The 24,176-nt window shown below is 29.0% G+C and overlaps 1 protein-coding gene across 1 annotated transcript in view; it reads left to right on the top strand.

Annotated features, from left to right (window-relative positions):
• LOC129956177 (neuroendocrine convertase 1-like) overlaps positions 1 to 24,176 on the top strand; it is a 105,282-nt gene that overhangs the window by 27,471 nt on the left and 53,635 nt on the right. Inside the window, exon 2 of the mRNA XM_056068280.1 lies at positions 21,836 to 21,940. Within this exon, the coding sequence (XP_055924255.1) occupies positions 21,836 to 21,940 (105 nt within the window). The remainder of the gene's footprint in view (positions 1 to 21,835; positions 21,941 to 24,176) is intronic.

Raw genomic sequence — 24,176 nt, forward strand, 5'->3', positions numbered from 1 at the left:
CAAATTTTTGAACATGCAAACATTTTCTACTTGATGGATTTTTTTCGAATTATTATAAGAAACCATCATTAAAATCCATAATAGAATTTTATGCAAATAGCTCTTTCTGTTGTTGGTTTATCAAATTCACAAACACAATGACATATTGACAGCTTTCCACCGGAGAAAATTTGTTCAAAAATTGATATAAAACGCCAATTATTCTAGCCTTTAAGAACAATAATTTAATTTAATCTATCTATTTTTTTAGTGTTTTATAGCTATTAAGTTCACATAGGCATCTATGTATAAAATGTAGATTAGAAACTTTTATGTTAAAATTGCATACCAGCTGTCATTCACCTAGTTCGTTTTATCTTTGATTTACCATGCTCTCATATGAACGTAGTTCAAAATATAATTTTATCCTAATTCAGTAAGGTCTGAAATGTGAAGATCAATCATATATTCAAGACAGATTTTTTTCTTTTTGTAATAGCGCACTTCACAATTAAAAACTATAATTATATATTTAATGATATGTCAGGTTTACACTCGGCCAGTTATAAGACAGCAAGTAGGCAGCGCATGAGCAAAAAAGGACTGATTTAGGTTTGCCACAATTTCATAAGATAGAATAAAGCATTCCATGCTTGGCTATAAGTTGTTTTTGCGTCCCTGAATTTTTCTTTTTCACTGCGTATCGTATTAAAATGATGGATATTTGCACAAAAATACATTATAAAATAAAAAAAAAAGGTCAAACCTAAATTTGGAAACCTTTAGAAAAAAAAATGGCAAATAAAATTTTTAAAAAACACAACCTCGCATTAGAAATTGTTGGAATTAATCTACGATAAATGATCCATTTTTTCACGCCAAAAAAAGCAGCCAAACTCTACAAACGCATGCGCAGTAAGAAAAATGCAATATAGCGGCTTGCAATTGTCCAGTAGGGACAATTACTTGCCATCGACCGAACAGCATTTTTCAGCCTTTCTACGCATGAGCTGCTTACTAGCCATCTTATAACTGGTCGAGTGTAAACCCGGCAATACACTATATACAGCAGTTTCGGTAGTCAATTGCCACTAAAAGATTTTCTATTTTAAAGATAAAACGGGTTTCGAAGCCGCAAATAAATTTGTTAATTAAATATTTTACGTTATCCTAATAAAGAAAGAGACCTAGTATTGAAAATTTATAATTCTCACGTATATGTTTGCACAACAAAAGTACTTAAACATGATTTATGTATACTTGCTTATGTGTAATTACCGCAATTCACGTTAAAAGAGAGAATATTTCATTTTAACGAGATTCTTTCATTTCCTTTTCCTAAGTGTGTTATGACAGATTTCACGATAGCTTAACTTTTTCATGAATTCTTAACAACACGCTGTCATGTATCAAGTTTACAACTGCCAATTACTTCTTGGTTGGAAATCAAGTGTAATGGAACTTACTCATCGCCATCCTTCTATTTTAGAACTCTTACCCGAGACGAAAAGTCATTACTTTAATGATGTTTCAGTTGAGACTCAAATTTCCGCCTTTCGTGATTCTATTTGAAATAACGAACAAACATTCGATGCTTAATTAAAACAGTTGTCTGAGAAATGATCTCGAACTTTTGTCCAAAGCTTCGACTGAGAGTACTGTTTCTTGAAGAATTGAAGGACTTAAAATAAAAGGAGACAAAATTTATGCCATTTCATAATGGGATTTTTATGTTTTAGATTTAAATCTTCAATGTTTTGGATCTTTCGGGGGTAGCGATTACTAGACGATTTAATTAATATATAGTCTGAATAAAAATAATAAATGAAAGCAGTGGCGGGTTAAGTATTTTGTGGTCCTAGGCACTATAAGGTTCCCACTATAAGGCTCCTCTTTTAATAAAATAGAAAAAAGTGGCTTCACATTTCAAATTCAAAATTTTATGTTACTATTTATTTTACTATTTTTTTAATGTGATTAGTGTTTAATTATAGTAAATGACTACGTCAAAAAGTCGATTTTTTTTTGCGAAATTAAGAATTTTTTATTTAATATTTTTGATGTTTGAATGGGTTTCTTTATAAAACCTTTAAAATGTTGCTTCTAATTTTATTATTTGGGACGTTATCCTGAGTTTTACATTTGCATTTGGGTACGTTATTTTACATCTTTCGATTCTATTTTCTCGCATTCTAATCTCTGATAGTATGTTCTTACGAGAAACCTAATAAATTAAAATATAATCGGTATTTTTTCTTGAAATTTGGTCTAATGATTTCTAAATATGTTCTGCAGTTCCAAAACTATAGAATAGGTAATCAATTCATTAAGAAATATTTTATAGTAGTTTTAGAGCTCCATAATGTGAAAAACATTGAAAATTTCAAATTATTTATCATTTGAAGCCTAACATTAAAAGAATGAATATAGATACAGCTTATGTTCTGGTTCAGGAATTACATAATACATAGTCCTTAAGTTATCTGCAAAATTTTAAGCAAATCATTTAATAAATTTCTAAACTAGGTGAATTTTGTTTTGTACTTCTTTTTAATGAAAAAAAAAGCTCTTTTTTCTTTTTAAAGCTTTTTTTTTAAAAATTTCCACTTAACAAATATGTTTTGGTCTCGTAGATGCTTTATCAATCTTTTTTTATACACATATTCAAAACTGTAACTATTTTCGAACGTTTTTCTAAAAAACACTTTGTTGCATACCTTAAACATTGTAACTATGGACAATCCGTTATCCACGTTTTTATATCAAGGTATTGAAACAGATCTTCGATTTTATAAATATTCTAAAAACTAAGACAATGTAATGAGCAATACAGAGAATCTAATCAATTATACTTGATGAAACATTAATATTGTCCTAATATTTTTATGTCAAATATGCATTTTTTAAAGAATTTATGTGGAAAAAAAATTGGAAATCAAAGTAGTTCAACTTACCTGCTTTCAGGCCAAGGCAACTACTTAGTCTGCGTAAATGGAAATTCGCCATTTTATTTGAAAAAGTTTAATATTGGTTCTAATTATTAGTTGTTTTCTTATTAAGAATTATTCTTTAATTTCTTGACCAACATGTCTTCCAGTAATGAAAATTTTTGCTAGCTGCCAGAACATTTTTCCAAACAGAACGCAAATGTAGGCCAATTTCACCTAAAAATATTTCATGCCAAATATCAGAACTCATTTCGTATGAAACTTGAATTTTGGCAAATTGCCCATTTAATGCAAATTTGTTCCCAAATTTTAAAATTTTGGCAAAAGTTGGCGAATACATATGAATTTATACATATGATGTGAAAAAATAAACGATTTTATTTCATGTAAGTAACTGAAACTCATATTCATAATACATGAAATACGAGATTAATTAGAATCATTGCATATATCACATCACATCACAGTGCAATACATAACAGTATCCTGTTTATTCGCATCTTTTTATAACATCCTGTAGTCTTCAATTCAATATGATACTTATACTCCTCTTTACAGATGAATTTTTTTCACAAAATTTTTAAGCAATGTTTGTGTAGTTTAAAAGTCATTAAATGCTACATTCAGTAACAGAAAAAGCGGAGATAAATATCATCAGATTAAAAAAGCGAATCAAAACGGCAACTCTTGATTGTAAGGAACACTTATCTGTAGTGCAAAAATTCTGTTTTTGGAAGTAAGCATTTCCTCCGTGTTATTAAATCTTAAACTCTAAACCTAACTATTTTAACAACTAACTGCATCTCTGGCTCAAGAGCACATAGATAGAATTGATATGGTTGGATATAAATGAAAAAAAAAAAACGTTATTTAAAACTATGTTACCTGGCATATGATCTAAGAGAGAAAGATAGCATTATACTGAAAAGAAACACAATGTTCGGATAAAGAAAAAAAAATCATGATCCTAGATTGGAATATAGTAGTTCAATAAAATATGGATATATACTAAGGGAATGACACGAATGACATTCTATTACAATTAAAATTAGAAATAAATATTAAGTTAACAGCCAAAGAATCAAAAAGAAAGATTAAATGAATCCGGCCCGAAGACTTTCTCAAGGGTCACCCTCAGGCAAGGATTCAAACCAGGGATTTTTTCTGTGAGGGGTCTGACTTTCGTCCAACAAACTGACCCCTCGTGACCCGAAAATCCCAGAAAATAGAGGTTTTGGAGATAAATTAGTATCACAAGATTAAAACAAGTAAAAACACTAGCAAAAAAACAATCCAAATAAGACCACAGCAAATCAAACCACAAAATACATGAAAATAGAACCAAAAAGTAATAAACAAAAGGCAAAATACTCACAAATTGAAAATACAAATCCGAAGCAAACTACTTGAGGTTAAAACTTGCTATTGTAGATGCACTTCGTTAAACTAAACTAAATTTTAATTTTTCCACGTTTTCGGGTCACGAGGGGTCAGTTTGTTGGACGAAAGTCAGACCCCTCACAGAAAAAATCCCTGGTTTGAATCCTTGCCTGAGGGTGACCCTTGAGAAAGTCTTCGGGCCGGATTCATTTAATCTTTCTTTTTGATTCTTTGGCTGTTAACTTAATATTTATTTCTAATTTTAATTTCGTTAAGTTCATTTGTGTTTTAGTTGTAGCAGCATTAGCGCTCTCTAAATGCAATGTATATTTTATATTTTATTATATGGATTCAGAAAATTTATATAGGTGTCTTTGCACATTGTTTATTTATGGATTGATAGTTTCTTATTCTATTACAATGTCATTCGTGACATTACAAGTGAAATTTATGCATACGATGAGAAAAAATAAACACATTTTATTTCATTAAGTTATTGAAATGCATGTTTAAAATATACATTATATATGAAAAGTGAGATTGATGAGAATCATTGCACAGTGTGTGATTGGTGACATTGAAGTAAATTATTGATCAGATACATGACACATACATGTAAAACGAAGAAAAAAACATATGAAATGAAAAATAAAATAGAAACTGCCCTATGCGTAAGACACAGAAAGGTGAGAAAGAAAGGCATTGGAATACAAATGAAATTTAAGCGCATACATAATATGAATACTTTATTCGATATCTCTGTTTTCAAAGCACTTCGGTTATTTCTTTATGCTGAATTCTCATAAGATTTTCGATAAGATGACATTTTAACTTTTTTTCATTTTAAAATAGTAAATAATGCTCCTTCAAATCTAAGTATTTAAATATGCAGTGTGAAATAGCATTGCACACACAATTTCAATTTCAAGATTCAAAAATTTAAAAATGATTAAAGCTTCAATTGGGTGTATTATATTCGATAAAAATATAAATAATTTATGTTGGAATCAGTAATAAACAATCTTAGAGATTCTTAAAGATTATTATTGTTATTTTTCGCGATCCATCCTTTTAAGGTTTTGAAAAATATTATGATTTTGAGATACAATCGCTGTATTATTTTTCAGTATTGAATATTCTATTCAGAAATCAGGTATAAATATTTTTTTGAAACCACATTCTTTTCTATGCTATTTGAAATTATAATAAAGAGAATTTTTAAGACATTATTGATGTTTTAATTAACCATACCGCAGCAGTCTAATATCAAAAAAGTTATCGTAAATCAACCAAAAATATCTATTTATAAAATCAAACAAAATGTGAAAGATTTTTGTTGAAGATTAACAAAATATTCCTTAAACAATCTCTCATCGATATACTTTACATTTTTCTTCTTGAGCTAAAACTGTCTCCAAAGGGACTTTGCGCAAGATTTTCCATGAATAATAACAGCGTAAGTTATTAAATGATTTCTTAAATATACTTTTGACTTTCCTTTTTTCTAACCTAACTTCATCAGAACGGTTTTCGGTAGTTAAACCTCTGCTTGTTGTTTTTAGTTGTCATAACAAAAGGAAAATGTTATTAATGGCTATGAGGATTAATTTTATTATCTTGAGTAAACATTATTACGAGGGCCGAGGTCCGTTAGGGAAAACAAAACGCGGAAGTGGAGTATTAAAAGCCACATATTAGACCGATTCAGCCGTTTATTTGTATTTTTAGAAATATACCGCCTACACTGATATAAGTAACGATCTTGCATTGAGAGAAAACATGCATATGCTATATTTCTGCGGACATGAATTCTTTTCTTCCAACTATAACAGAACTTTTCTGTTTAAATTTTTGTTTTCTAATAAATGAAACATACAAAAATAAAGTATTTTAACTGATGAAACATTTGACATTGAGGTTTTCAATGAATTAAGCATTCCCAGAATTGCTGCTGTGTATGTCTGATAGTTTATCCTTGAAAAATACGATGGACTAATCAAATTATATTTATGTGATGTGATTTTAATCGAATGATATGTGTGATGTGGTTATTCCATTAAACTTGAGAATTTCTATTCAACTTTGAGATACATACTTATAAGGGGAATCTGTCAATCTATGTATCTGTCGGTAACATGAAAACTTAAAAACTCAAGAAACTCAAGAGATAAATTTAGCATATGTTTTCACTACTAGAAATGTAGATTTGAAACAGATCTTGAAATCGTCATCTCGCTGCCTGCGCTTGTAAAGGGTGTACCAAAATAAAAACAAGATTTGAATTTCCAACCATTCGTGCAGTAAAGTGTTGACAACCCTATTAAAAAAGCATCTGACAGCTGATAGTTTAGGGTTAGTAAAAAGGGAGCATCACATGATAGAACAACGTGTCAAAGTTAGATTTTAAATTAATAATAAACACAGTTTTTTTTCTTCATATTTTTATTGAATTGTAAAGTACACGGGATAGGGTTATGTATGGAATAACACATAGGGCAAATGGCATCCATTTTTTTGCTGTCACATACGCAGTTTTTTGCGTATGTGAATTTAGATTTATAATTATAAAATTTAAACTATGAAATAAAAAAAATAAACTACACATTTCCAGCAGTCAATTATTTCTTGGAAGGAAGTTAAGCAACAAGAAATTCTTATTAAAAACTCCAATAAAAAGAGATTCTACAGAAGTTTAATATTCTTAAATAAGAAATATGTATTTTGAAATATATACAGAAATGGGATACGAATATAAATTAAATATAATTAAATTATTTTCTCTAAAATTGAAATTGAAAAAATAAAAATAACAGTTTTCAAAACCATACTTTTATTAGTGCACTAAAGAACATGTTTCTTTAAATTATATTTAATTATTTTTCCCATTTTAAATTTGATATAATTTTTCTTCTTAAAATCAATACAAAAAGGTGTCCCTGCTAACTTATTGCAACGTTCTCCATCTCCCACATCTGATAATTGGCATTCTGGCCAGATGTAACGCCATCTGTAATCCCCCCAACATTGTTAAGTGTCTCCAGACTGCCAGATGTGGGATCCTCTTCGCCGGTAGAATCATTCTGTCTGGTCATTAGTTATATCCAGATAAAGAACCTCACATGTGCTTTTCGTCGTCAAAGAGATCTATCATATCTTATGGAAGAAGAACGTCAATCCATCCAGATGTTAGACTTTTTTTCCATTATGATGGTACTATAATTAACATGTGTTCAGGAAAGGTCAGCTACAATGATGAATCATTAACAGACTTTCCCACCATCGACTGGAGAGCATTGAAGAAGCATTGCTGAACATCTATTGGGTAAGAAGGAGCTCAAGTGTACCAATGAGAAAATGAGAGGCGGAGATTTAATGGAAATAAAATGCGACACTTTTTAAAGAGGAGAGAGAGCAGTGAGAGGCTTAGAAGGAGAAGTCGGAGAAGTTCGAAGGTGTTCCTGATTTTGTGAGAAGCTTCTTGTGATTCGGGCTTCTGGGTTAAGATCCACTCGATAAAAATCTGTGGATTTTTAGAGCTATCCCTGGAGTAGCCATTTGAGCTAACAGCCTGTTAGCGTTTTTGGTTTTGTTTATCTTCCGAACTGATCGGGGAACTATTTCATTATTAACTTTCAACTGTTGTGTAAATTTTTTAAAACATATTAACCTAGATGAGAACAAGTTATTCTTGTGTACATATACAAGGCTGTAAATAAAGGAATTGTTTGTTACACTACTCTCTTATTTGATTGTTCAGGATCAAGACATTACAATATCAAAATTTAATTTAATTAATGACTAATGATTAATTAAGTTTCTGAGAATATTAAAAGTGATATTGTCAGGAAGAATATAGTAACGTGGAAATGTTTAAAACTCTAATATGAAAGAAAAAATGTTTCAAATTCAAAGGGGGAATTAAATAGAAGAATATTGAAAATATTTTGAAGACTTAATATTCAAAAATTGTATTCAAATCTCTACATATTAATATTTTTCGGATTCATATTTTTTAATTATTTATATTTCTCTGTATCTATTTATTCCTGAAAGTAAAAAAAAAATAACAAAAATAATATATGGAATCTTATTTATGGAACACAATTTCCTTCGTTCATGTTTCTCTCTAAGAATATTGGAAGAATGTATACAAAGCTCTGATTGGCAAATTTTAGGAATGAAAATTAATTTAAAAAGGAAATTCTAATTCTGGAATTTCCTTGGTATTCAATTTAGTTTATAAAATATTTCTAAATTAATTTTGGACTCTTTTATTGCAAACAATATTCGACGCAATTACTTCCTGTAATTATTCGCCTTGAAAAATCTAAAGCAATATATTTTACTTGTTATTTTCCACAATGTGTTTATTCAATTACAAGGTGACGCTTTTTCGCACACAAAGGCAATAAATACTACTTGAGCTTTCTACCCCGGACAAAAGCCAGATTTCAACAAATCCAATTAATTAGTTGAATCTCTTCAATAGATATCAATTTGTTTTCTTTCTATACTTTACTTCTTTGCAGCAATTGATGCTTGTCTAAAATTAGAAAAGCTTGTATGCGTGTTAGTAAGTAATATGGAGAAAGCTTTTAAGATGTTTAAATTACTTTATTTATTTTCAGTGAAACAAAATTATTTTCTGTATCAAGACATAGAGCAATTTTTTATTAAGATCTGCTGGAATATTAGGACAAGAACATGGAAAGTTTTTCATTATTAGGTTTTAACAAAGCCAATACTGAACTAGATATCCCAATTTTGCATCTCTATTAAGAGAAAATTATTTATTCTCTGATATTCATATTTTCCACCCTCATTCAAAAGAGTGATAAAATAGTCTTTAAAAATTTATTTTATATTTAATTTAGGGTTAACCTAAATTTAGGGTTAAATTTATGTTATATTTAATTCTTAGTAAAGTTCAGAGCATGAGAAAATAATATGGATAACGATGGAAAACACACAAAACATAAAAATGAAAAAATAAAACTAAATTACAGATGAGTTAGTAAAGTTATATTAATGGCCCGTTTTTAAAACAACATTAAAGCTATTTTTTGGGACAAACCTCGTAACTTTGAATCACGGTCAGATGACGAGGACATATACTGAGCTGATTCCCCCTCTCCAAACTTCCGCACCACACCAGCGGAAAGACATTTGGTCGCAACGTGTATAACGTGCACTAGACTCGCTCACACGACGGTTCTTCGGTGTAATCAGATCTCGAACTTGGAACCCTTTCGAAGATGAGACTTTAACACCAGATCACCGCAGCGACTTGTAGTATAGATGAAGTGAAATGATCTCTGTTCTTGATATTAAGAGTCATTGTTATATTCACAAAAATCCTTTAACAGCTACACCTCCCCATGATTCATTTAAAAGTCAAATTAGTGAATTTCTGCAAGATTAATGTAATAAACTCGGATTGTACAAATTTTTGTGTGAAGACAATGCTATCCTACATAGTACAATATTTTTGCATTCGCTTCGACATGGAAATTCTCAAGATCGTTTGATTTGAAACAAGAAGTTTAAGTGTTTTTTTTTTTAAGATCAACTTCTTTAATTAAATTTTGAATTTCACGACAAAGAATGCTTGCATATTTATCTGACTTCTTTAAGAAATAAATAAACTTAATCTGAAATTGTAAACTTAATTTAAATTCTAAAACTGACTTTAAGAGGACTGGTAAGACAGACCCTATGATGAAGAAACAGTATTTTTTCGAATTCTCATATTAACCTCAGGGATCAGTCACCCCAAAACTAACTTCTTCGCATATTCTCTAATAAAAATATTATCCCAGAGATGCCTTGTATGGTATTAGCATAGAATGGTTCCGAAATATTAACGTTTGGCATGAATTTGACTATTCTGCTGAATCTGTCGTATAATTCTTGGCGAGCTATTTGACGATTAATCTTTGGTTAAGAGTCAAATGCCATCCATCTAAACCCAAGCATTTTTGAATCATCTTTGTCATAGACAGACAGACGAACATTTTACAAAAATGTGTGTTTCGAACTCAAGGAGGTCTAAGACATGGAGATTCATCAAATTCTTGAGTTCGAATTTTTTGACGATATTCAACATCACAAATTCTTACCCGAGAATGATTAGAAATTGGCAAATGAAATAAAAAAAATTAGTATAATAGAACATTTAAAAATGTGAAATTTGTCTTCCAGATAATATTTTCTGAAGCACACTGACGTAAATTTGCCAATTTTAAAGTTATTTGGAGCAGCATTGTTTTTCCAAAAAAAAAAAAAAAAAAAGATAAACCATTTACGAAAAAAAAATTGATTACAGTTTTGATTAATTCTTTTTTACAATCCATTTTTTAAAGTGTTATTGACTTTTGGATAGTGAAACAAGATAAATACCAAGAACTCAAAGCTAAAGAAATTAATCATAATCAAATATAAACCTGGGAATGCAGTTGCATATATTATTGTTTTAAATGAATGAAAAAAAATTCAGTTCCATGTAACAAGGTCTAAAAATCATCTTCCAATTCAAAAAATTATTAATAATATAATTAATAGATTTCTGCATAAATTTATGCGAAATTTTTCAATTGTGCTTTTATTTTATTTACAATTGAAATACTATTGATATCAAAAATGAAACGAAATGGGAAATCAAAAATTAAATATGCTTGTATTATCAAGTTAACAAATCTCATTTGGAGAGAGTACCTCATATTATTTCTCCTTAACTCCGCTGAAGAGCAATATATGTCTGCGAAGAAATCGTGCTGCACTGCAACAGACTATTGCATGTTTTGGGCACGGGTTTCTGATGTAACCAACGGAATGAAAGTGAAGTTCTTAAAACTTATGCAATGCCTTTCGCGGGGAGCTGTTTCTGACTATGAGACAATGAAACTCTACAACAATCAGCGTGAGGGTGATTTTCAACAGAAAGAGAGTATGAGCCAAATGATATAAGCAGGCATATAACTAGATTAGGATTTTTCCACGGATCAAAATCTTCATTTTTTTTTATATGAAAATCGGTTATCAGACATAAAGTTGTCCAAGGTAGTCGGATGATTCTAAAAATATATAATATTCTGGTTGTATGGAATATGTATAATGTTCTGGCCATTTTTAAACTTATTTGAATATTCAAAAATATTATACTTCTTTATATTATTTTATTTCAATATTAAATGTATAATATTATTGGCCATATCTATTTAAACGGTTATTACAAAAAAAAATATATCATTTCGGCATAACATATGCTTTCTAATATTTTGAAGTTAAAAAAGGGGCAATTTGTATATATATCACATGTGCCAACTGTATTATGTACTTTCATATAAAGAAATTCTATGGATACGGGCCTAGCGATCTTCGAAATCATTGCACAAATTCAGTCCTTCTCACACGTGTTTCTTTCCATTTCTCTCACATTTGTGTCACTTGATCTTTTTACAGTGCGTTAAGTTTTAATATTGATTAACCTTGGACATTGCATGCACTCAGTAGAATGGATGCTGATCTTACATTATTGCAATTAAGAATCTCTCTCTCTCACTTAAAAATAATGATGATCATCATTGCTGCGTCAAAATCAGACCCGATTGATTTTCAAGTTGTATTTGGGTTTACATGAGTGCTTAGTGTATTTTGCAATTCTGCTTTTTAATTGCTACAATGCATATATATCTTGTGCATTCTGATATATATATATATATAAATAAATATATATATATATATATATATATATATATATATATATATATATATATATATATATATATATATATATATATATATATATATATATATATATATATATATATATATATATATATATATATATATATATTATGTAATAGTAAATAATAGAACTGCATTATTTAAGTAATAATTACAAAAATTGTACAACTAGAACATTTACAACTTGTTATATTACATTTTACACTTAATTATTTTTTTAAAAAGCTTTGAAATAAAACTTAGAAAACAGATAAGATTATTTATTAGAGTTGAAAGCAAGATGTTTTGTTGTAGAAATCTTAATTTTGTCTCGAATAATTCTTAATTCGTAGAATTCTAAATTTTGTCTTAATAATGTCAACGAGTAACATTTTTTACTTGTAAATTTTCCAATTACGTAGTTATTTAAATGAAAATGAGGGCGTAATTTACCTTTAGTTATTCCTTTTTGTAATTAATTAAGTACCACAGTATTTTTATTTTTTTAAAAAAATCAAGTTTTTTTTGTTTTTTTTTTGCTGTGCGGTTGAAGTAGTCATGATGCAAGAACTCCTATCCAGCTGGGGATTACCGACGACGTCATAAGAAGTTTACTAATGTGAGCAGATTAAGATCACGTTGACCAATAATCACAGCCAAGTAATCTGTTTTCTTTTCTGAAAGAGCTATTTTTGGAATAGGCTTAATACCGAGGGTGGCTGGACAGTTTTTCGAATTCCTTCAGCTTGACGTCACGTCTTCTGACGTCAAAGTGGCTATCTGATAACTCTTCATTTTCGATCACTTCACGCATACTTCTCCGTTGTTTCTTTTCTTTGTTTCTTATTTAAGTAAGGGAGAATCTTCTGCTGTTTTTGAGTTCATTTTCATTGCCAATTGGTTACACTGTTGTCGATTTAAAAGTTCAGAAGAAAAAAAAAAGGAATCTCCTCAAGGCTTTTTGAAATATTTATTTCTCATTTGATTGTTTAAAAGTATCAAATTAGCAATTAACTATCGAAAGTTTTGAAATCTCATTTACTTTTACTTGAATACTAAGCAAATACTAAGCATACTTACTTAAGCAAATACTATTGTAACGCATTGTTAATCATATAAAGCAGACTTTCGAATGTTTTCATTTCGATTTCATCAGGAAATTGAAGATTTTCTGTGTTCCTTTGAATTTATTATGTATATAATTTCTACTTATCTTTAATTCGAAATTGGTTAGTTTAATTCGAAGTCAATACTAAAAGTGATAAAAAATTTTTTCCATATCTGAATTATTTCCATCAATTATAAATTTTCGTGGCTTGTTTATTTAAAAGTCGCATGTGAAAAATTGTTTAATACCACTTAAGTCATTACTCACTTGAGGATTATATTGAAGTATAATGTATTCAATAAAAAAACATTAACATTTTTTAGCACTTTTTAAAAACATTGAAGATTTAGATTCGCATTGTATTTTTCACTAAGGTTCTATCGCTACATTCAAAGAGCTTTATAGTTTTTAGTAAAACTGCATGCATTTATTGAATATATGTGTTTTATTATTAAATTTTTTAAACATTAATCCTCATTTTTTGTTATAATTTCATATTTTATTTAGTAATTAATTATTTCAAATGTTTAACATTACAAATAAAATTTGTTCAGTAAAAAAAAAAAAAAAATCCCGCTTCATTTTGCTGTATTTTTAAAACCTAGTTTTTCTAAATTTTGTTTATTGAATAAATTTTGCTTATTGATTAAATTTTGTTTATTGATTAATATTTTTAATTCACTCTCTTCAGCTTCTAAATAGAAAGCTCCATTGTAATGACAATTATTTAAAAATACAATGAATTACTTATTGCTAATTTTTTAAAAGTGAAAAAATTAGGCAAATGTCTTTCTTATTTAAATGATAATTTTAAAGTAAATGCATTTGATTTTTTTAAAGACAGTAATTATAAATTTTAAATTTGTTGATACCAGTTAATGAAATTTTTATTAGTTCAAATCCTTATAAGTTATTGAAATTTGTAATGAATATGATTCGATTACAGCTAAATAAGACAAAAACATCAATTCTTAAGAAATTGTTAGTGGCAAGTTTCTTTGCTTCTTATTATCGAAACAATACATTTTGATACAAAATTTTGCATTTGTTACTTAGTAAGGCAATGTCTAACATAAATGTAATATCTTGTGATGATGATGCCATATCCGCGTTACCACGGAGAGTGGGGGCAGTTGCTTCTGAGGGTAAAGACCCCTGAGCACCCGAGGGCAGAAGTCTGACTCATGAAACTCACACATTCGCTTGCAAAACCCCTTTTTACGGGGGGGGGCGCATTCACACACCTCACAGACAGAACACAGATTAAGAACAACCATGCCCTAACCGGGACTCGAACTCAGGACGCCCAGATCACGGGGAAGACGCGCTACCCCATGCCAGGACGTCAGTTGTAATATCTTGTGTTTGTCTGAAATGACTTTATCTAAAATATTATACTCCACATTTGATTAATAATAAATGTTAAGTTAAAAAATATGTATTGATGATCTTTTATTGACACATAATTCATATAAAGCAATTTCGTATATAATGAATTGATTCATATGTTAAGAATATATAATACAATATATATAATTCCACATCATGATTAATTAACTTAGAACTAAATTACATAATACTCACTATATTATTACTTACCCTCACTGAAATTATTTATGAGAGAATGAAGAATTAAACCCTGCGAGGAAAGAAAAAAAGAAAGAACTTTTTCACTTTTCTTTGATTTAAAATCCCAGATTTATTAAAATTCGTTTAATAGTAGTATTGCGTATTTTGTTTCCTAATTTTTATTTATATTGAAATGCATTAGCATGCGTACATTTTAAAAAAATATTAAGAGATAATGTTTTAATTCTTTGATAAAAAAAAATTGCAAAATACTTCCATTTAGATTAAAATAATTAGAAAACAAAACAAAAAAAAATTATCAAAAATAATGTTCAATTTTTAGAAAATTTTTATCAAAAATGACAAAATACCACATAAATTACTGATTAAAGTCTAGCAATGTTTGCGCTGGATTTATTTTTTAAAAAATCACATTTTAGTGTATTTAGCAGTTTATCTCTCAGATTTAATTATTGCGCCGGATTTATTAAAAAAAAAAACTCGCATTTTAGTGTGTTTAGCAATTCATCTCCCGATGCAATTGTAAAATCAAGTTAAATAAATAGATCATATGAAAGACAATTAAAATAACACAGCTTTGTTGTCTGACAGTTTGACGGAATTAAGAACATGAAATTACTTCCAAGCAATCTAACTTAAATTAAATATAAAGAATTAAAATGAAATCTATGATCCCAAATTTCAAGTTATCATGTGAGAAAATTATTATTTTTTAAGTTATTATTTATCTTAATTAATTTAAGTCATTAACCAGTTTAAACCGGTTTTAAACAATCACGAGACTTCTCTATATAATGATAATTTTTTTAAACTTTCATTTTCAATTTTTCTAGCTGTCAAACAAAGTTTTGGAGCTCGACCGATTTTGAGATGAAAAAACAGTAATGATATCATAGTTCTACGTCAACCTTTTAAAAAAGCATCTTCTGTCAAAGAAGAATACGTAATAATAAAGCAATACTGGTAGAAGTAGGTCAACCTTTTAAAAACGCATCTGCTTTCAAAGAAGCATACATAATAATAATGCAATACTGGTAAAAGCAGGTAAAAAAATAGATGCGATTAAAAGATGATGATGAAAATTGCCATTTATGCTTTATTCATTGCCTACGCGATTTCGAGCTTCCAAACCCTCTAAGCAAAACAATATCACGTTCTCACATGATAATAAGCATCTAAAGAGCAAAATATTTGCAAAATTGTTTTATTTTAATCTATTGAAAGACAGAAAAAAAATACCTGCGATGGTCTTTTATTCAATTTGAAATCAAAATTAGGACACTGCAATTTATTGATTTTCAATTTATTACATGCTTTTATTCACTACTTTTGCACATGAATGTAGACAACAAATATGTTTTTCTTCTTGTATCACAATAGATAAATTCAATTATTCTTCGTTTTTGGAGGAAGATTGAAATATGGAGTAAGCGAAACATATTGCGCGATGTCAGCATCCATGCTCTTTTATTTACGTCTGAGAAATTTGGAGAATATTTTCAAGTGAAACGCATTTTAAGCGTCTCAGCTAAGAACATCTTATTCGATTTGTCTTCAATTTTGAATAACAACAATGGTAGCTCCGTTTATCGGATAAGTTTGCACGAAAAAAGATATTTACGAACGATGCGAAAAATTTCTTTCGAACTTGAAGACTTTATTTGCATATAAATGGCTTGCATATATAGTGATGGAATTTTCATCTAAAATATTTTTTTTAAATAATAAATGAATTAAGCCTAAATTAAGCACTGTTCATAGAAATACTTATTTGCGAAAAAGAAATATCATATTTGCGAAAAATAAATACCATATTTGCGAAAAATAAATAACTGCTGTCTCTTCGAAAATTGACTCAATTTGTTAGATATAGCATACATTAAATCCAAATTATAAGTAGAATCATATGAACATTTCAAAAATTACGATGTTCTTTTTAAAAAAATTCTTTAAAATCTTAAAATTTCCTAAATAGTCTTAAATTTTTTGAAGTGTTTACTTAACCAAATAAGAGTTTTAGCAAAAGCTTTCAGTTTCCATTAGAAACATCAAGTGAAAATAATTAATTTTTTACTTTTGTCAAATTGTTTACTGTACATTCAGGTAAAAAGTTTGATATGTCAGTTTATATTGAAAGTTTATGAAGTATGCCAGTAACAAATTGCAGAAAAAAAAAGACTTTAAGTGAATTTCAAAGAACTGAAATTCAGAATAGATGTGTTTTTTTTGTCGTAAAAAATTATTTGATGCATAAAATTAATTCTAAAGATTTAAATATCATTAAAAATTTTGAAAACGTGAAAAATCAATGAAGATTACGATTAATTTTATTTCATTCTTTATTTAGAAACACTTTTCTAAAAATCGTCTGAGGATATAATTTTTTACATATATTCATTCGTTTGCTTTATATCAGAAGTTTTATTGACATTGTGAATAGTTTATTTATATTTTTGTAAATAAAACTCCATTTAATTAAATGTAAATAAATAGTGTTTTGTTTTATTTCAGAATTTCCACGCGTATCAAATTTTTATCTAAAATTCTGAAAATTTCTGTACATGTTGTATAAGCAAAAATTGATAGAATGTTTCTTGAATAAATCCTTTCTAAATATTACATTTTTATACTGATTACCTCCTGTACTATTATTATAGATCTGATTAATTTTCAAAGTCAAACTTTTTCAGGGACGTGAAACTCTCAAAATATTGTGCTGAACAAAAATATATATTTAAAATCTAAAAAAGAAAAAGAAAAAAAAAACTTTATTTTATATTTCGATACTCATAAAACTGTTAAAAGTTCTGCAACATCTTAATACATTTTATTTACTTCTGACAGAAAAATCATAAGGTTACCAATCAATTGTGCTGAAATTTTCTAGCAAATAAATCACAACATGCGAAATTTTGTCTTGGGCATTTACTGTACCGGTAAAGATAACAATTACTTCATTTTGAATTATCAAACACATTTTACTTCATATCGTAAATATATTATAAATCTTAAAAAATGTTCAAACTCGAAAATTTGCTGAATCATTAATTTTCAAATCTCTCCGAGTCAGAAAACACATTCTTAGAATTGTGTCTTTCTGTGCTCAAAACGTTTTAAGCTATACAGTTGAAATTAGGTATGTGGTCTTTACACCCAGTTTATAAATTTCTGTTAAACGTTGACCAAAATCCATCCATAGCAAATCTATCTATTGAGCTGTTCGTTTACAAGTTTTCCCTTTACGTCGCACTACCCTTTCAATTTTAACTACTGGGTTGGCAACTAAGTGATTGCGGATTTTGTCAACAGATGGATTTTACACTTTCTTTCGTTTCGTTAAAGTATTCAAAGTACCTAACCTATATTTTTTTCTATTTTCTTTGTACTTCTGCCTTTCATTTAATAAAAAAATTATATAAGTTAGTTCTTTAGACTTGTTTTTATCACAATTTAGAAATGAAAGAACAAGACGTACACTTCAGATATATTTTATTGTATAATTCTCGAAAAAGAAAGAACGCATCATCGCAAGCACAGAAGTTATATGCCGTATATGAGGATGAAGCCTTGAAAGAAAGACAGTGTTAAAATTGGTTTGCAAGATTTCGTTCTGGTGATTTTTTCATCGAAAAATGCTCAACGATCTGGCAGTCCAGAAGTCCTTCCATGAAGTCTATGAGACCTATATCAAGGCCATTATCGATACAGATCGTTCATAGCACAACACGTGATATTGCAGAGAAGCTCAATGTATCGCGTACATGCATTGAAAAAAAATTTAAAAAGTTTGGCTATTTCAAGAAACTTAATCTATGGATCCCTCACCAGCTTAAGAAAATTCATTTGGTGCAACGCATTAGCATCTGCGATTCGCATCTGAAACGCAATGACATTGATCCATTTCTGAAAAGACTAATTTCTGGCTATGAAAAGTGGATAGTTAATCCACTTAATTAATCGGAAGAGATCGTGGGTGATGCAAGATCAACCAGCTCAGACGATATCAAAAGCAGATATTCACCATTATGCTGTCAGTCTGGTGAGATTGTAAAGGAATTCTGCCCTTTGAACTTTTACCAAACAACCAAACCAACTGACCAAACTGAGCGATGAAATTCAAGCAAAGCGGCCAGAAGTCGTTAGGAAGTTGTTTTCCACCATGATAATGCAAAGCCCCACACATCTTTGGTCACTCGCTAAAAATTATTGGATCTGAGTTGGGATATGTTGTCACATCCGTCATATAGCCCTGATCTTGCGCCTTCAGACTACCATTTTTGTTTCATGCAGAACTCCTTAAACGGTAAAATTTTTAATGGCGCTAATGATGTCGAATCGCACTTAATTCAGTTTTTTTTATAGGAAAGATCAGAAATTTTACGAACGTAGAATTATAAACTGCCTGAACGATGGCAAAAGGTCATCCACCATATATATATATAAAGGTCATATATATCGATGCATTAAAGTTGAACAGAATCTTGGAGAAACTTGCATGTTCATATAAATTGATTGCTATAATTAAGAAAATATTCAGATACATCTCTTTCATGGAAAAAAAAAAACAGATTTCAAAGCCTCCAGTTTAGGTATAAATTTGTACATTTCTTGAGGCATTTGATAAAATAATGTTATTATATAACGAGTTAAACAAAAATGTATAACATATTCCGATGTACAATTTGGTAATGCAATATTTATCTATTTTTTGCTGATATTATTTCACTTATTAATTATTATTTCTGAATCAACCAACTAACATGAGTTAAAATTACTTTTTAAAACATTCTTTTTTCATTTATATATTTTAGTTTGCATAATTTTTTTTTATTTTAAAAGTTACGTTAAAAAAACCCCATCTGCATGCTACCTTTTCATTGCCATGAAACTCAGGTGTTTTATTCTAGTCACATCTGTCTGCGGCTCGAATGAAGCACCTAAACTATTATTAGATCATTTTAAGTTTTGATATATTCTCGCATGTTTATTTCAAAATAAAATAGTATTACGTATTAGTCCGAAATCAATAGACATAAAATCTGAGTGGTAACACATAAAGACAGAGTCGCTGTTTCTAAAATATTTAATTTTCATGGATAATTTATAGTTAGCATGAAATGATTAAATCGCTTTCTTGTTTGTCTGCTGTGTGTAAATTTTGTCATTGAGTATAGCTCATCATGAAGCTAGTTTAACCCTTTAAAGGGCCATTTTTTTCTAGTCATACTATGTTAAAATATTTTTGGGCTTGAAATTAGAATAAGAAAAGGGATTCCTTTAGATTATTAGATAAATTTAATTTGATTAATTAATTAATTTGGTTAATTAATAATTAAGTAACAAATCAAGTCACATCATTTTGTCTGAGATAAAGAACTGTAGCATCTAAGTTTCTGACTTACTAAAAAATGTGTCAGAACGTATGACAACCTACATAATTTCATAAATTTGATGGGAAGCATACTTCCCGCGGTCCTCGAAAGGGTTAAAATCGATTGCAAAATTGCGTACATACAGAACTAAAAAACAGAAAATAATTATTTAAATAAAAAGTTAATACATCACGTTCTTATAATGGTCTAAAAAATATAAAATAATTTCACTTACCTCCTTGCAGAATTCTTATGATTCATAAGCACAAACAATAAATGCTTATTGCCGATAAATGAAGTGATAAGATGAACATATGAGTTATAACTGAAATCGAATTAATTTAGAATTCAAATTATTTCGTGATATAAATGTTCAGCTGTAATTATAAATTATACTAAAATACAGTCTTCGTTTAAAATGGGTTACACACACGCTGGATATATCCAAAATTATACGGATATTATAATTTTTGATGCGAACGGTTTTTCTTCAAATTCCAAATAAACTTTTCACGTGTTTCCTTTTAACATCAGAATTTAAGACAAGATACATTTTTTCATTAAAATCAGGATAGATTGATTATTGAAATTTTATTCGAACTTCATAACAGTTTCCATAAAGAAATATTTGAATTCAATTTGTAACAAACATCATGTTACTAAATTTCTAGTCAGTATTTTACTTGGTTTTGTTGAATGTTATTCCTTTCTTCCGATTAAAGGTGAAAAAATGCCACTCTAAATTTGAAAAATTTATTGACAACATAAAGAAATACATTATAATTATTGAAGATGTATATGTAACAATTAAAAACAGCCTTAAAAAAATTATTCCGTCGAATCAGTGCCCAAGATTATTTTTTCAACTGGTTATTAAATTTTCTAACTATGGTATAGTTTGAAATCGTGTAGAGGTTTTTTTTATATGCAAGTAAAATATATGTGGAAATTTTATGAAAAATTTTAAATGGTAAGACTGATTTTCAAGTAAATGTCTTGTATGAAATATAGCAGTTAATATAACATGAAAACTATTAAGATTAAGTTTCGTAGTTAAAAGAAATCTTAGTTTAGCATATTGATTTAGGAAAATTAATTTCTAACAGAGAGATATTTTTATAGAATGCTGAATTATAATTCCTTTGAAAATAATTTCTACATCAATCTTAATGTATTGTTTCGTGCAAAATTTTAAAGTAGATTTTATGCTACATAAAATGGATATCTAATCGTCTTACTACTTTTTCTTTAAAAATTTTTAATTAATCAAATAAAAAATATTTTATATGCAAAATACTGCAGATAAATATTATAAAAACTATAAGTTTATATGTTGTCAAAAATAATGAAAATATTCTTTTCTAAAATTAATTGTTTTGTTTGCAAATAAAATATTATAATCTCTTTACTTGAATCCGCGGAAAATTTATAATATTTTTCATCTGAGAAGATACACAATATTTATTAACATTGTGATTGATATTTATGAAAATCTTCATGGCTTTCTTTGAAATGCTGTACATTTTATTTGGCGTACATTTCATCAACCACTTGTAGTTCCCCCTCACTTCTAATTTACGTTTCCATTTTTGAAGAAACTTTGTTGACTTGTTTCTGCATGTTTTATACTTAAAATATATAAAAGAGCTTTTGTATCACCCTATACATGCAATGTAGTAAGCTTCAAGAAATGCTGTAATTTTTCTCTTCTAAATACATTTTGTACTTTTCAGCTCAAAGGTTTTCCAAATACATATCTGATGAGGAAAAACGACCACCCTCAAAGATCGAGACGAAATGCACAACATTTGACGAAGAGATTGGCTGATGACCACAGGGTATGTACGCTAATCAATACGTGTGAAATATATAATTTGTATAATGCTTCTATTATTTATAGCGAATTTAAAATGTGACTATATGTTGTTGTTGTTTTATTTTCGCCATAAATAGGTGACCAGTAAAATTATAAAGACGATACTGTAAGTTATTTATATATAATACTAAAAGTGTCTGTCTAGACGGATTATTATCATGTTAAAAACATCTCAGATTTGACTGTCATAAGTTAACTAATAGAAGTTGTAGTAGAAAGTATCATGTACTTTAACAGAGTGCTAAAGAATAGAATATAAATTATTTGCAGTACACTTAAGATCCCGCTAGAAATGGAAAAGGTAGATGGTGTAATTTAATAGTAATGTAATATAATGTAAACATCAAATGTAAGTCTATAATAACATTTAAAATTTTGTTTTCTTGTAATAGGATCTTCTTTATCTAATGTTCACGAACACAAAGATCAAAACTAACTATTAAAATAGGAAATGAAACAAATAGTGACTACAGAATAAAACTTAATGTCGAATGCAAACTTTTATAAAAAAAATGAAACAAATCCACTTACGGAATAAAATGTAACGCCAAATACAAAATTTTATATATGTAGTTATAGAAAATATTTGCAATAATTTTCAATTCGGCCACTGAATGGAGAATAAATTAATTAGCATAAATATAAAAAAATAAAAATTGCAAACCTCAACACGTTGACTTATGTTATTTATTCATGTTTATTTGCCCACCGACACATCAGTCAATTTAAACAAAGTAAAATCTGTTGCAATTACCTGACATAAAAATATATATATATATATATATTGAGATTTCTCGTTCAGAAAGAATGCAGATCAAAAGAGGGGTGTTGTTTTTAACTCCATCCAGAATTACAAACGGCTGTAAATAGTTATATATATATATATTTATTAATAACAGCTGAAATAAAATTTACATTTTCTCAAATCATCTTTGATAATTTTTTTTATAAAAAATTGTGATATTACGACTTAAATAATTACTTTACAGAACACTAATTACAATTTTTTGGAACAGTGATATATTTTTTAAACCATTTTTATGCTAGACTCTCTCGGCGTATGGTGCATTTTTTCAAGGGGAAAAAAATCTTTAGTTTTTCCTTATCTAAAAAGATATCAAATATGTAGTATCTTTTCTCCATGACCATTTAGGTCCATAATTTTATATTTATTTTTAATCTGTTGTTATTGTTTATAATGGCACTTACCATGGCAAGCTCACTGACGAAGCCCGCGATTTTAAGCTGATGGAGCGTCTCTTGTTTTAGCAGCGCCAACTAGGGCCAAGAGTACGTCTTAGCTACTCACGCATCACATTCGCTTGCAGAACCCATTTTTAGAAGGGGGCACATTTACACATCTCACAGATACAACAGATGAAAAACAACCATGCCCAAACCGGGACTCGAACCCAGGACGCCCAAATGATGGGGAAGACGCGCTACCCCTATTCCAGGAGGCCGGCTTATTTTTAAGCTTGATTTGATAAAATACATGTTTCTAGCATGTTGTGCTTTGGAATTGCCACTCATATATATATATATACAATAGCGAATTTCTATTGCAGAATTTTCTGCCCTAAATTTGATATATCTTTCAGATTTGTGTTTTAAAACTTCCTTCTCGCTCTCAAGTTACCGTATTGACATATACATGAACATAAAGAAGGAGAAATGATGTCAGTATTGATAGAAATAGACCGTTTAGGTATTAAAACCAGATAAACATTTTGTTTTTCTAACGTATTGTGACTTGGAATTATCGTATTGGCAGATAGATTGATTGGAATATCATTCAAGACTCGATTTCAAAATTCTCATGCTTATTTCCACGACAAAATTTTCACCCTCATAACAAGTCAAGCAGCTTCTTATTTTTATGCTCCTTCTCTAAGAAGAGTTAGTTTAGTTATATTAATGTCCCGTTTTAAAGCAATGCTATGGCTATTTTGGGACGATGACGAGGACGACACCTGACCCGGCATCACACCAGAACGTTTGGCCTGGCCGGATTTAACTTGCACTAGACCCACTTACACGACGTTCCTTCGGTGGAATCGGGGGACGAACCCGAAATCCTCCGGGGCAGAAGCCGAAACCTTACCACCAGACCACCGCGGCCTCTCTAGGATGCGAGGAGTTAATAAGATAAACATAATAGAGACACTTCGTCTTCATAAGTATTCAGTCTCGCCAGC

This window comes from Argiope bruennichi, chromosome 2, assembly GCF_947563725.1.
Source record: "Argiope bruennichi chromosome 2, qqArgBrue1.1, whole genome shotgun sequence".
Taxonomy (NCBI): domain Eukaryota; kingdom Metazoa; phylum Arthropoda; class Arachnida; order Araneae; family Araneidae; genus Argiope; species Argiope bruennichi.